Source organism: Heterocephalus glaber, unplaced genomic scaffold (genome assembly GCF_053883595.1).
Source record: "Heterocephalus glaber isolate CG9 unplaced genomic scaffold, H.glaber_assembly_v1.0 deba00000122, whole genome shotgun sequence".
NCBI classification, from domain to species: domain Eukaryota; kingdom Metazoa; phylum Chordata; class Mammalia; order Rodentia; family Bathyergidae; genus Heterocephalus; species Heterocephalus glaber.
Window position 1 is genome coordinate 11,145,510 of NW_028258138.1, and position 14,521 is coordinate 11,160,030.

The window sequence follows — 14,521 nt, forward strand, 5'->3', positions numbered from 1 at the left end:
AGGAAGTTCATCCTGGATCTAAAATCCTAGTTAGCTGCCTATTCTTATCAGTGTAGCTGATCACCCAATTCTACCTCAGGCCCTCCCCCTACTGGTAGCTAGCTGCCTGATTTCTAAACTAACTACATAAACTATTTTCTACAATCGAAGTCAGTGAACTTGCAACCTGTCCTGTGGGTGGGGTGAGCAAAGGTTTCCCATCTGTGCTTTTGGGGATCTCCTTGGATTCTGTCCAGTGACAAGGAGGGAAGAGAATTCTATGGATGAAAAATATCCTAAATTATTTGAATAATTTTCTTCTGGTTGGAGGCTAACCGACTGGGGCACGGGGTGCTGTGTTACTGTTAACACACACATATTATGTCTCTTGGTCCTCATTAATCATCTGGTGCAGTACTGACCCATTTAATCCATGAGGAATTGGATAGAGAAGGCAAGTAGCCTTTCCACAGTTTCTTACCTAGTTAACACCAAGTAGAGGGAGGCGTGGGCCAACCCAGGACTTCTGACTCTAAAGCTTTTGCTCTTTGCTAATGGCCAGAGGGCTTACATCTGAAAGTCAATATATATGTAAGTACTATAGTTTGTCTCAGTGGGCAGTGACTGGGACAACACTCAAGGTACTGTAGTAAGATGTAGGTTCTTAGGAGCTTTCCTTCCAGATGTACTGCCTGGTAGTCCGTGGTGTGGCCCTGCCAGCTTTCCCTCCTGACCGCTGTGCAAGGCACGGTGTGCTGCCGCTGATGAAAGGAATTTACCAATAATCAAGGAACAAAGGAAAGTTAATATAGTGATAGGTGGCAAGAGAGCAAGACTGAACTGTACCATCAGGTGAAAGGCTGAGATTCTGATGCTTGATTCTAACATGACGGGGTTTGGAAACCTCCCAGGAACACTTTCATCAGTCTCTCGAGGTTCTACTGTCCACCTCGGTTCAAAGGATAGCCAGGTGTTGTTTGAAGGCTAATTTAACGTCTTTGTTCGACAGGGTCTAGTGCCCTTAACGTTGCTAGAAAGTCTTCCCCGGTAAAATTAACTGATAATGTGTGAACACTGACGAATGTTAGTGGCCAAGGGGGTCAGAATGACGTGTATGTTTGTACTTGAAAGGGCCTTTTGACTTATCCTGGGACAGGGGAAGAAATGGTATTCCTTAACACATGAGGAGCGGGTCATCTAGTGAGGTGTGTGTAGTTTTTGTGCCTAGCTCACATTGTGGAAAGTTAATTTTCTACTGCAGACTAACCACTCAGCTGCAATGTGGCCTTTACAGAAACAGTGGTAAAATAGCCATGATTCTCCACACTGAACTGTGCTGTTTTGAAGCCACAACAGAGGCTGGCTTTCTGGGGCAGCAGAGATCTGTGGGATGCTCACCCCTTCTTGCAAGGCGAACAGCTGCGTTGTCCAGAGACTCCATAATATAATTTGGAGCTAGCTCCTGACTTTGTACACGGTGCTGGCCCCTTCCAAGCAGGTAACCCACTTGATCTCTAGTAGCCTCAATTTCTTAGAACGTGCATCTGAAGCCGGTTCAAGGATCTCCCGCAACTTGCCCAACGCGGAACATGCGCACTGAAGGCTGCCCGCGTCGTCCCTCAGGCCCCGCCCCTCGGGCCTTGGCCCTTCCCAGCGTCGTCCCTCGCCCCGCCCCGCGCACGCGCAGGCGTGTTTTTCCCTTGGGGCTCTGGGGCGCGGGAGATTCGTAGACAATGGCGGCAGCTTGGTCTTCGTACTGTGGTGGAGGATGTGCCTCCTCTTCCTGTGTGTGTGACCAGAAGAAGTGGGGCGACCCCTCGCTGCTGGGCCGGCGGCTCTCGGAAGACTCAAGCCGCCACCAGCTGCTGCAGAAGTGGACGAGCATGTGGAACTCGGCGAGCGGGGACGCGTCGGTGGCCGGGGCGGAGAAGGCGCCGAGGGAGGAGGAGGCAGCGGAGGTGGAGAGCCCGTTGGTGTTCCTGTGCTCCGGCTGCCGGCGGCCATTGGGCGACTCGCTGAGCTGGGTGGCCGCCCAGGAGGACACCAACTGCATCCTGTTACGCTGTCAGTTCCGGCAGGGCTGGCCAGGGCTGGGCTGGGGCAGCCTTCCCAGCAGTGTCACACCTGGGCGGTCCGGAGGGAGGAGAGGGGCTCCTTGGGGTCACCCTGGAAAAAGTGGAGGAAGGTCACCCCTGCACTTGGGCTCAGGAGTGACGATCATTTTCTGGGATCCCCCATCCGGGAAGAGCATCCCTTGAATCAGCCTCGTCTCGAGCATTCAAGCATTTGGGATGTAGCCTGTCCAGGACGTATGACTCCCCGCGAGAATCAGTGGGCTGTTCATTACTAATATTCTTAGTGGTTTATTCACTGAATTAAGCTTTTCAGCTACTGCTTCCTGTAGGGGACTTGTCGAGATTGGTTTTTCTAAGCGTTAAAACCGTAGCGTAGGGGGTTTAGCTCAGTGGTTTCGCCTCCTGCTACGCAAGCTCAAAGACCCGAGTTCGATCCCCGGTACCAACCCCCCCCCCCCAAAACCCCATAGCGTTGACACAGGGCTATGGGGGGCGGGGGAGAAGGAAACTTGAAATGAAAACGCTAACATCCCCATGAAATTAGAGAGGAAGGAGAATGTAGTAAAAGAGTTAAGGCAGGGGCTGGGGATTTAGCTCAGTGGTTCTGCCGCCTGCCTTGCAAGCGTAAGGGCCTGAGTTCGATCCCCGGTACCAAAAAAACAACAACAAAAAGAGTTAAGGCAGGAGGAATTCTAGGTTTTAATCTTGACTTTACCAATTACCTGTGTTATTTACCGTATTTGTCAGAATTTATTTGGGGGTAAAGTGATTCACATATTTTTCTGAATTGGCATAGAAATGGGTGTTCTCTTGGAACTTGTGGTTTATAATATATATACTTGGCAGTACTGGAGATTGAACCCAGGGCCTCCCCTACCCCCCACATTGCTGATCGAACTCAGGATCTTGCGCTTGCAAGGCAGGCACAGCGCCACTGAGCTACATCCCCAGCCTGAACCCAGGACTTTTTGCACCAGCCCTTTTTTATTTTTTGAGACACAATCTCACCTAGACACTAGCCCAGGCCAGGCTTGAACTTGGTGATTCTCCTGTCTTATCATCCAGAATGCTAGAATTACAGGTGTGTGCCACTGCCCTTGCCAGCTGGAATGAGACTTGTGGGGTACAGTTGACATGTGTCAGCGGGGTGGATGTATGGAAGCAGGATGAGGAGGACCAAGGATGAAGGCTGGGACTGTAGCTCAGTGGTAGAATACTTGCCTAGAATGCATGAGGCCCTGGGTTCAGTCCCCAGCATTACCAAAAAATAAAACAAAATCCAAGAACGATGCCCTAGTTTCTCATCTGGGCAACTGGAGAGATGGGGGTAGATGTACTGAGATAAGGTGTCCTGTAGAAGGAGATGTGTGGCCCTTTGCACCTGACATCCCTCTTGGGAAATGTTTTCTCCTGTGGTCCAGCTGTGATCTGTCCCAGTCATGGTCCAAGTAAAAGATGTTTGGGAGACTAGGGACTTCTCAGACACTTTTAGAGAAACGAGTAGAGCATCTGCAACCTGGAGGTGAACGCATTGGTTTTTGGCATCTTGATTCTTTTTTTCTTCCTTGGTTTTGATCCCAGCTTCATTGTGGGGCAGATGTTCTTTGTACTCTGTGCCTTAAGGTTCTAATTTGTCCAAATTCCACTATTAATTGAATTTTCCTTTTTAATTTTGCATATTTTGTTGATGTCATTGGTTTTCATGGAAAGGAATGAAATAACTTGTACCATTTTTTCCAGCATACCCTTTGTACATTTAGGTTTTTTTGTTTTTTTGAGACAGGGTCTCGCCAAGTAGTTCAGGGTGTCCTTGAACTCACTGTGTAGCCCAGGCTGGTCTGGAACTCAAGGCAATCCTCCTAGCTCAGTCTCCTGAGTGTTGAGATGACAGGTGTGTGCCACCACACCCAGCTTACATTGAACCACCCTTTGTGTGTGTGTGTGAGAGAGAATCGCACACACATGGACACTTTGGGTTCTTATTTTTTCTAGCCCTCCAAGTTCCAAAATAAAAGTTGGATTAAAAATTCTCTAAATGTCTGCATGAGTCTTATAACAAACTGCGTTAATAAAGCATTGCTTCTCTTTCCAGGTATATCCTGTAATGTTTCTGTGGATAAAGAGCAGAGGCTATCCAAATGGAAAAATGAAAATGGTTGGTGAGTAAGGCTGTATCCATGTGAATATTACATTAGAGAAAAAAGAAAATTGAAAATAAACAGAAGAAAATATCTGTATTGTACAAATCTCAAAGCTGTAGAGTAATGCAATATAAGACACTGGCTATTATTGTAAACAAACAAGGCTGCCTGTGATTAGAGGCAGACAGCCTAAGGGGCTGTAGGAATCTAAGTCCTTTGTGACCATTTGAAAGGGTGGAACGGACAGGTGCCTTGCCATACCTGTCACCCGTTAGCTGCATGTGGCATCCTTAGTGAACTGAATGGGAAGCTCTGCCTTATATAATTGTCACGCAAAATCTGAGATGTGTCTTACTGAGGTAACTTTAGGTGGTTCACAAATAAGCAAAAGTTAATGATTATATTTTGATGTGCATTACAAATGCCGGGTTCTCCTTTTTAATAATGCTAGGGTGTTCTATTCAAGTAAAGTATATTACAATTTTTAAAAATTTACTTTGTTTAAGGAAAATTAAATTGCTAATGGTTTAGATAATATATAGGTATGGCAACGCTTGTGCTGTTGCATGCAGGTGATTAAAATTTGGAAAACCTGACTTCAGATTTTATGGAGGCGGAAACAAGGCCAGTGAGCTTAGAACTTCTTTAAGGTTCCAGGTCTAATTAGTGCAATGCTTTTACCTCTCCTGACTTCTTTGATGTGTTCTTTTTCTCTGCTTCCTAACTCTGCTCATTTTGACATCGCCTCCATTTTTGCCATTTACTGAGGACCCTTGAAACATTACTGGAAACCTCTGCAGTAGGCTCATCTCCTGCCCAGTGTATGACACAGGCCTGAGGAAAACAAAAAAACTAAAAGACAGATCTAAGAGAGACAGAAAGTGGGGTGCCAGGACGACAAATGGCAGTACAACTGACAAAGGCACTGGCCAGTCCAAAGCCACTGATTTTTATTGATAATCAATTAGGGTAAAGGCAAGCTACCTGCAAGGGCAGAACTACAAGTGAGGACACGCAATTGGGTGGTTTCTATGGAAATTAAGCAAGTCTCGTAAAAGACAAGACAAAGCATTCTTGATTAGGAACAGAATAGACAAAATATATGGTTGTAATTAGAACATTGTCCTTCTAGTAAGAAGGTTTTAATTGTGGGAACGGAATTTGGGTGTGAATTACTTTGATCTTGGGATGTAGACTTCGGCCAGGCCCACTTCTCAGAACAAGCCAATTGTGGGGCTAACTCTTCACAGCCTGCACTGGCTACAGCATAATCAATATTGCAGTCTGCCATACTATTAGTCCATTTTTCATTACTATAACAATTTTCTCCATTTTTGCCAGCTGCGTAATTATATACTTAGTATGTCTTCATTAAATTGGCTTAAAATTGTTATTTAAATTTATTTTAAAAGGAATCTATACATCACTGACATAAATATATCATTGCCCATAACTTGAAAGTGACTGAAGATAATTGCAATGAAACAAATATTTATTAAATGTAGCCAAGATATTGCTTAGCTGGTTCTGGTCTGTTCTGTCATTGTTAAAAGATTTGCAACTATAAGTGTTGAAGATAATCTAATACCAACCTGAGATTTTCTTCTTTAATTTCCTAGATTGTTAGAGAATTGAAAGGGAATTTCTCATTCTGTGATCCAAAGTTATTTAATGCTATATGATCTGAACCCATTTTTCATTTATTTATTTACTTATTTCTTTTTTGCTTTTGTTTTTGAGTCAGGGTCTTGCTATGTAGTTCCAGCTGGCCTTGAACTCATGGGGATCCTCCTGCTTCAGCCTCCCAAGTGCTGGGATTAGAGGCATACACCTCCACGCCCAGCTAAAGCCATCTTTTATCTTGCCTTCAATATGATGAGTTTTACTAGATCCGTGTGGGCTACACGCCTGGATATTGCTTTAGGATGCTTGGGAAATTTTCAGTAGGTTGGCCTGTCCTACCAAATGCCGGGCTGGACCCATTCTGCTGATGGCAATGAAAGTGCTGTGGCCTTCAGAAATAGGTTTTGAAGGTGGCAGTGCTGTTTCCTCTGTTCGTTCTGATTGTGCCCTTTGTTAAGGGTGTTCATTCCTTGTGTAAAATTACCGGCTGATTTCTGGCACTGTCACCTCAATATTGTTGGACAATGAGAGTGAATTCTGGCCAACTCTGCCAGCTGTGCAAGCAGAAAGATGCTGCCGTGATGGTTGCTACCAACTCTTCATTGTTCCCCAAGATTATTGAAGAAGTGTAGAGTAGTCCATTTGTCATTACTGTAAGGAAGTACCCGAGGCAGGCTGCTTTATACAGAAAAGAGGTTTATCCAGGCTGCTGGTTGTGGAGATGCAAGGCCTAGAGACCATTGTATTTGGTGATTTTCTCCTTGTTGGTAAAAGGCCCAGGTGGCACACAGTATCACATGGCTGGAGACTGGGAATTTGGGTCTGTGTTTGTGTCTTCTGGTCTTTCCCTCTTCTTATAAAGCTTCCCAGATTCACTCCTGAGGCCTCCAACCTACTGACCTTGTCTAACCCTAACCACCTCCCAAAGGCCCCGCCTCTGAACACCACAGCAAGGCTGTTTCTGTCCTCATAGTACCTCACAGTGGGGACTGTTTCAGCATGAGGTAGGGAGGACAAATCGTATTCAAACCTTACCAGGGCATGAATGGGTTTATGTGCACCCTTTGGTGCATTTAGAGCCATTTGATAATTCAGGTTAAAACAGTCTTATCCACTGGTCAGTGTATTTTGAGAGCTCAGGCTTGGCTAAGTATTCTTTCGTGGCTGCTGATAATGGCATTAAATATCAGTTTGCCATCTTGATAATTATGTGTGACAGCTTCCTAATTATCAGGAAGTTTCATATGGAGCATGGAGATCTGTTGGTATTGTAGGCGAGGCTCCCTATCTTATAACTTAGGGTTTATGAAGTAAGTAGATAAACTTGGGGTTTACTAAGATGTTTTACTATTTCTTATATAAAAGCCTTAAAAAATTCCACAGACACCTGTATTTATTGTCAGTGGCATATTGTCTGCTTAACTGTATCACCGGTGAGGACATATAATTTATCAGGTGATGTTCCATTTTGATCTTTATTCTATCTGTTGCTGTGTGATTATAAACTTCTCGCAGTGTCTGTAGGTAAGCCGTGATATATATAATCCATGATGTGCTGTTAGGTCTTGGGTAGGTCCCTTTTGCTTCATAGCAAAAGATATTTAGTTGTGACACATAGCTCACATATTGACAGATAGCTCAAATACTCTTGACATGGTGGGATTTTGTGGTATCTATTTCACTTCTGTGCTCAAGACTAGCTCGAAATCTCCAGTTGTCATCAAGCTGCTGTGTTTTGGGCTGTCATTTTAGTATAAATGGTTATAGAATGGAAATTTTGAACAGGCCAATTTGACAAGGCTTTTGGGAGACAGTGGATTTTTGGCCAGGTTTAAAGATGAGCTAAGCTGGGCGTGGTGGTGCATGTCTGTAATCCCAGCACTCTGCAGACTGAGGCAGGTGAATTGGCGAAAGTTCACAGCCACCCTGGGCTACATAGTGAGTTCAAAGGCAGCCTAAACTACCTAGTGAGAGAACCTGTCTCAAAACAAAACACATAAAGACCTGAGGTGGTGTGGAGGGAGAGTACATTCAAATATGTGGAACCTGAGTTGAGAAGTATCTAGAATGAAGGAACAATTAATGTGGAGAAGAAATAATGGATCATTGAGTAATTTTTTTTTTTTTGGTGGTACTTGGGGTTGAAGCCGGGCCTTTGCCCTGAACTACATCCTCCCTCTCCCTCCCTCCTCCCCTCTCCCACTCCCCCCTCCCTCCCCCTCTCCCCCTCTCCCCCCTTCCTCTCCCTCCCCCTCCTTTCTTTTTCTTTTTTTTTTAAAAAAAAATTGAGACAAAGCCTTGCTGAATTACCCAACCTGGGCCTCCCAGAGTGCTGGGATTACAGGTGTGAGCTACCCTGCCTGGCTCATTAAGTAAAATTCTTGTAAATCACCTGTGTAGGACATATCTGTAGTTCGTGGAAAAGTACTTGAGACAAAGTACACTTTTAAAAAGCAATTCTAACAAATATGTAATTAACACTTGTCAAAGGTATATTCAACCAATTTATGAGGGAACCAGGACATTGCAAATCTGGCTCGAAGGAGGACATTGTTTTATAGGATGCTCTAGTTAATGTCTGTTGGTCACTAAAACTTCAACCTCTGGTGTTATTTTTTCTGCTAGTGGAAATCATTTGTATCTCTACGAGACTGCAACTATTTGCAGTGTATCTGTCTTCTTTCTACAAGTCATCATCTAACTTTAGAGTCTTTGTAAAGTAAGCAGTGTTACCTTCCACCAGAGCCTGGTTGCAAACTAACCCTGGGCCCATGGGCTGGGCCCTTCTTTTTGTGGAACTCAGATTGTTCAGTTACTATCGTTATGATGCACTGTGGCACACTGGCAAAAGTGATACTTAGGATGGACACCAGAAGGCCAAAAATATTTATTCTCTGCTTCATTAGAGTAAAACATTGCCTGCCCCTGCCCTCGAGTGTTCATGTTGGGCCTGTGGTTGGACAGTGGCATTAAAAGGGCATCCAGAATCTTTTAGTTTTAATTCTAAAGTTTAGATGATTTTTCTTAATGTGCATTCTAGAAAACACCATGTCTATATCCTCTTGTTATCTCCTTGTGCCTGTCCCTTGTCATTAGATGGTCAAAGCAGTGTGGCTGGAAATGACTGTCTTCATGTCCCTTGTAAGCACCTTACTGTCACTTTACCCTCCTTATGTATATGACTTGATGTGGTCACAACGACTTTGGAACTTAGGCCTGGAAGGGGGTTATGGCCGGTAGCGATGGGGTTTTATCATAACGAGTTGCAGCTGTGTTCCCTAAAGCAGTGACATTTCTTGACGGCAGCATTCTTGAGACTTTGTACTGTTCCGGCTGCTCCCTCCACCTTGGCTATGTGTACAGGTGCACGCCCAAGCACCTAGACTACAAGAGGAACTTATTCTGCCTCAGCGTGGAAGCCATTGAAAGGTAGGTTTTTGTACATCGTGACTGGCTGCCTCACAACTGATTTCTTAGAAAGTTAAGTTTGCAGAAAAAATGGTCTGGAAATATAAAAACTAAGCACTGGGTAAAGTTTTTTTTTCAAGTAATAATTCTGACAATGAGGCCACTGCTATATATATTTTTTGTTTCAACCTGATTTATTTGGTATTGGAAAAGTTCAACTGCTAAGTTATAGGAGAAAACATTATGAGAAAATTTTTTGAAGTAAAAATGTGTTCACTTGTTTTTAAAAATTGAATGTAGCTTAACAAGATTATTCAAGTACCAGATGTATCGCTCAGTATATATTGTTCCTTTCCCCTTACCCTGTTAGTTTTTAGCTTCTTAGAATATGAAAAAATAGGAATTTCAAAATTGGTTAGGAAAGCAGGCCCTTTGATGTTCTGGAAAAGTAGAAATACAAAATCCAGCTATTGCCATTAGTAAACAATTGTCTTTTTTAGATATGCAAAGAAATGCCTGTATCCTCCAAGATTTCTAAAAAGTAATTGTTAGGGAGCAATGTGAATTAGGGAGTGAAGATATCCATCTTATCCAGCAGTTAAAGAATTGCAGGTATCTCAGTGGCCCTCCAGTTCATTGGCCTTTTTTTTTTTAAAGACACACAAAATTCAGTAAATCAGTTGACCCCAATGCATGTGACCCTCCAGCCTTTCAGAATGGCTGGGATGTGGCTCAGCCGAGGAACGCTCACCTAGCACATGAGAGCGCCTGGCTTCTAACCACAGCAAGGAAAAGGATGCCCATTAAATCTTATATACCAGGCAAGAACAGTTTAGGAAGAAAAGAAGGTGCCCATGCTTTTATTCTTTGAGATATTTTATCACTCATATAGAATTTCTTACATTTTGCTCTCTCAAAAATTTAAAACTAGCCAGGGGTTTAGTTCAGTGGTGCCACGCCTGCCTCACAAGCTCAAGGTCCTGAGTTTGATCCCTGGTACCAAAAATAAAATAAAACTATTCTTTTTGCTAAATAATTTCTTACCCAGCTATTCCTCGATAACTGCAGTTTTGTCACTTTGTTTGAAACTAGACAGGTTTACATCAAAATTTTATAATCTGCAAATTTTTTATAACCCTTACGCAAAAGAATACTATAGTGAACACTTCCTTGTTGTAAAGCCCTTAGGTCTATCGGGAGAGATAACTGTTTTGGTTTTAATATGTGGATAGAAGACCCAGACTCAGACCAAATGCTTTATTCTCCACGCGGTTTTTGCCATGGTTTGTGAACACCTTAAGGGAAAGTACAAGTATAAAAGACATGAAATTTTAATTCAGTGCAGTTGGCATAAAACTTTAAAAAGTGATATTATCTATTTAAAGGAGAAAATGTAGAAGGTTTTGTCCCAGAAGATGATAATATTGAAGCTATTTTTCTTGAACAGTTCATTTATGATACACATTATCTTTTGGGCAAGATGTTCATGCCAAGGAATCTGGTTTTATTTTAGAAGTGTGTGCCCTCTATAACTTTTTGTTTTTTTGAGACAGTGTCTTGCTATGTATTCAAGCTGGCCTTGAACTCACTGTGTAGCCCAGGGTGGCCTCAACCTTCTGGTGATCCTTCTGCCTCAGCCTCCTGATGGTGAGGATTACAGGTGTGCACTACCATGCTTGGCTACCTCTATAACTTTTATTTATAGTATTATAAATCAAGAGACCTTTGTTTGGTATAAGGACCTTGCGTTTGCAAGGCGTGGCACCACTGAGCTAAATCCCCGCCCTCTAGTTTTATGAATCAGTCAAATGCTGCTTGAATTTTTTCTTTCTTTTTGCTTTTTTTTTTTTTTTTTTTTTGAGACTAGGTCTTGCTACGTAGTTTAGACTAGCTTCAAACTCAAGGCAATCCTCTGGCCTTAGCCCCCAGAGTCCATTTGAATTTTTTACTTCATTTCTTTTTTCTTTTGCTTAGGAGGGTGGGAGTGTTTTGTTTTCCTAAATAGGAAGTTAATTGCCTTCACCGTGCTATTTTTCAGGAATACAACCCATGGGCTTCCAAAGGGAAAAAAAGAAGTGACATACAAAGTTGCTATATGTGATAAAAGACTTCTGTTCATAGAAAGACAGAGAAATTGAGTCTTCTTCCTTATGTTTCATCTGCCTGGTTGCTGATGCTAGGCCTGTTTCCTCCTTTTACTAGGCCAATCTTTCTGCTGTTTAATACTTTTCCAAACCACAGTGCGTCATACATAACCTTACAGCAGAGTAAAGTGTGGCTTGGAGGATAACTGTTGGAAGTTGCCCAAACTTGGGTATTCAAGAGCTTACTCCAAATTATTATTTATTAAAAGTCAAATATGAAGCCGGATATGATGGCCTACACTTGCAATCCCAGTACATGGGAGGCTGAGGCAGGAGGACTGCCGAGAATTTGAGGCCATGCTAGGCTGCATAGTGAGTTTAAGGCCAGCCTGAACTGCATAGTGAGACCCTGTCTCAAAAAACAAAAAAAACAAACAAACATCAAATATGAAAGCAACTGTTTCTGAAAAGTTAGGTAAAGCAAGAAAGCAGTGGCTTCCTTGAAACCAGCAGCTTCTTCAGGATCTTTAAACTTGTCTGTAGAATTTTGAACCATGATAATGTTTTTACCACCCAGAGCAAGTTTATTTCAATAATGAAATACATATAATGGAAAATTAATGTATTGAAATATCTGGACGAAACTATTATGGAGAAAGACATGATTTTATGTAGTATAGCTTCCTATGTAGGTTACTTTAACAGTAACAGTTGTTTTATTCATTTGCTTGCTACTAATATATAGTGTGGTATACGGAAGAGTTTTACTGTTTTTAAGTGACATAAGTTTAATATTTGTTCCCTTTCATGTTTTAACTGTGTACCACACTATGTTTTAGTTATACTTTAGGGTCCTCTGAAAAGCAAATTGTGTCAGAAGACAAAGAGCTTTTTAATCTTGAAAGCAGAGTTGAAATGGAAAAGTCTCTAAAACAGGTAATTTTACTGTGAACATTTGATTTCTGTTATAAAGAACTTCCCATCAGTGAACAAATGCCCCTCCAATGGTAATTCTCATGTCATCTGTTTTTGTCAGAGTACTTTCCTGGTGAAAGAGTGATTATTTTATTTCAGTTGTTAGTAAGCTGGTTTTGGGGGGAACTAAACTATGAATTAAGGTAAAGCTTTATCAACGAAATCATGAGGACATTGCATGCCCAAATCAAAACAGTATATATTGTTAAACTAGAAGCATAGCTTTAAAGCAGATCAATATTTGTCTTGGTTTATTTCACTTTCCTTATTGCTGAATGTTAACATCTTTTCATAGCATGATAGGCAGATGGTGATCAGCATATAGCTGTAGGGTATAGGTGGAAAACTACAGTTTGATAGAATTATGTCTTATTTAAATAAGATTTATGCTTCTAAATGGTTTGGTTTTTTTTTGGTACCGGGGATCGAACTCGGGTCCTTGCACTTGCAAGGCAGGTGGCAGCACCATTGAGTTAAATCCCCGGCTCCTACATGGTTTTGTTAGATACTCAATATCTGTTGTGCATAATAAGTAATATTCAAAATTGCATGAACAATGTATTTTTAATCATGTTTAACCATGCATCATTTTTAATCATTTTGTCTGGGTTTCTTTATACTCTTTTTAAAACTCAATAGATGGAAGATGTTTTGAAGGCGTTACAGACCAAGCTGTGGGAGATTGAATCGAAATTGTCCTTTACCGACTGCAAGAGCTGAACTCAGTTCCACGCCCGCCTCTCTTATTCTTACAGGAGAAGATGTGTAGAACTTTTGCAGCTGTACTTTCTGGATTGTGCCCCACGTTGGAATTTTAAAACTAGCTTATGATACTTGCTGGAATTGGAATTTAGGAATTTTCATTTTGATAAGAAACGGATTTTTCTGAACTATTTTCTATGTCAAAATCATTATTTTCTACTTTTATAACTTGATTTCACCTTTAATACTTGGAATAATATTGACTAGTGAATGGTAAGAACTTAGTTTTTCCACCTACTGTGTAGTTGGATCTTTGAAAACTAGTGCGGAAAGCTTTTTGGAAATACTAGTTAGTTGAATTATTTGTTATAATTCTTTGTAAACTTATCTGAGAACAGAATAGCATATATGTATCTAATAGGATTCCACTTTGTGCTCTTTATGTTACTATATGTTTAAAAAAATCTGAAAGAATACTGAACAGAGTCATAGTTATTTCTGGGGTTAGGATCCTAGGGGAATTTTTGGTTTTTTTGTTTTCCATAATGTAAGACTTATAGTTAGCATATTTGTTTTTGATTTTTGGGCTTTTTTTTTTTTCTGGTTTTTTGAGATAGCATCTCGCTATGTATTTCAGGCTGGCCTTGAACTCGTGTTGATCCTCCTCCGTCAGCCTCTTGAGTGCTGAGATTACAAGCGTGCATCACCACACCTGGCTATAATTAGCATGTATTATTTTTATAATCAAGAAGAGAATAAAGATTAAAGTACTCTAAGATTGATTTTTTTTTTTAACTGAATTATGTTTAACTGAGCTCATAAATCCTGGGACCATGAAACCCACACAGTCCCTGAGCATGGCACTGTGGTAGACCTGGTCAGAAGTGTAAATAAAGTTAACCCCAAGTCTGCAGGCCTCTTTCTTATTCCAGGTACAAATGGGGTCAATGACAGCACTCATTATGTACGGATAACTCCCCCAACTTCGGCTCAGATATTCCCTAATTATGTCTGAGCGTACTAGAGTTACCACAGCAAATGTCCAAGTCAGATGATTTGATCATTCATTAATTCTGAGTGCTTTTTGATAGATTGTCGATAGCCTTTACTAATTAAAAAAAAGAAGTGAGCCTTCTAGATATCCTGTCAGAAACCTGCTAACTGATGAAGTCCCCGTTGTCTGTCCACTTAGGTGCTGCGGTGACATCTTGTGTGGAAGTCCATTCAGAACAAGTAGGAGAGTGTGTTAGCTGCAGGATTCAGCTGATGTTCTGGTTGGTCACGCTGGTTACAGAATACTCCAGCAGTCATTTTTGGGGACCATGCCAAAGACAGAGTGGCTGACTAACTCCTTATATATTGTTAGTGCTAGGGCAGGAGCTGCTGTTCCATACCTGGAGTCAGTTCACATGTCCTGAAAGGTCATTTTACCAATGAACAGTACTTTCTAACATCCGTGGTGCTGGTTCACTAAGCCTGCATTGTGGGTCAAGAGCTCAGGGGCCATAGTGGCTTCCACTCCCGTGACCTTGAC

General features: G+C 41.9%; 1 protein-coding gene across 2 annotated transcripts; it reads left to right on the forward strand.

Annotated features, from left to right (window-relative positions):
• Positions 1 to 1,655: 1,655 nt before the first annotated feature.
• Positions 1,656 to 13,896, forward strand: Mis18a (MIS18 kinetochore protein A). 2 transcript variants are annotated; one of them, XR_002394063.2, is made up of 6 exons: positions 1,656 to 2,043; positions 4,147 to 4,213; positions 9,125 to 9,247; positions 12,150 to 12,246; positions 12,925 to 13,260; positions 13,625 to 13,896. XR_002394063.2 is itself a non-coding variant. In XM_004842281.3 (5 exons), exons 1-5 carry the CDS (start codon positions 1,713 to 1,715, stop codon positions 13,003 to 13,005), a joined length of 699 nt encoding a protein of 232 aa, XP_004842338.1. In that variant the 5' UTR covers positions 1,656 to 1,712; the 3' UTR covers positions 13,006 to 13,896. The 2 variants fall into 2 exon arrangements, 1 of the variants encoding a protein (XP_004842338.1); XM_004842281.3 differs by having other exon boundaries at positions 12,925 to 13,896.
• The last annotated feature ends 625 nt before the right edge of the window (positions 13,897 to 14,521 follow it).

Excerpts from the sequence above, each read along its gene's own strand:
- Mis18a (XM_004842281.3), top strand. The coding sequence starts at position 1,713 with ATGGCGGCAGCTTGGTCTTCGTACTGTGGTGGAGGATGTGCCTCCTCT. Across the intron at positions 2,044-4,146 it reads CAACTGCATCCTGTTACGCT|GTATATCCTGTAATGTTTCT; the intron begins GTCAGTTCCGGC and ends TTCTCTTTCCAG. Across the intron at positions 12,247-12,924 it reads TGGAAAAGTCTCTAAAACAG|ATGGAAGATGTTTTGAAGGC; the intron begins GTAATTTTACTG and ends AAAACTCAATAG.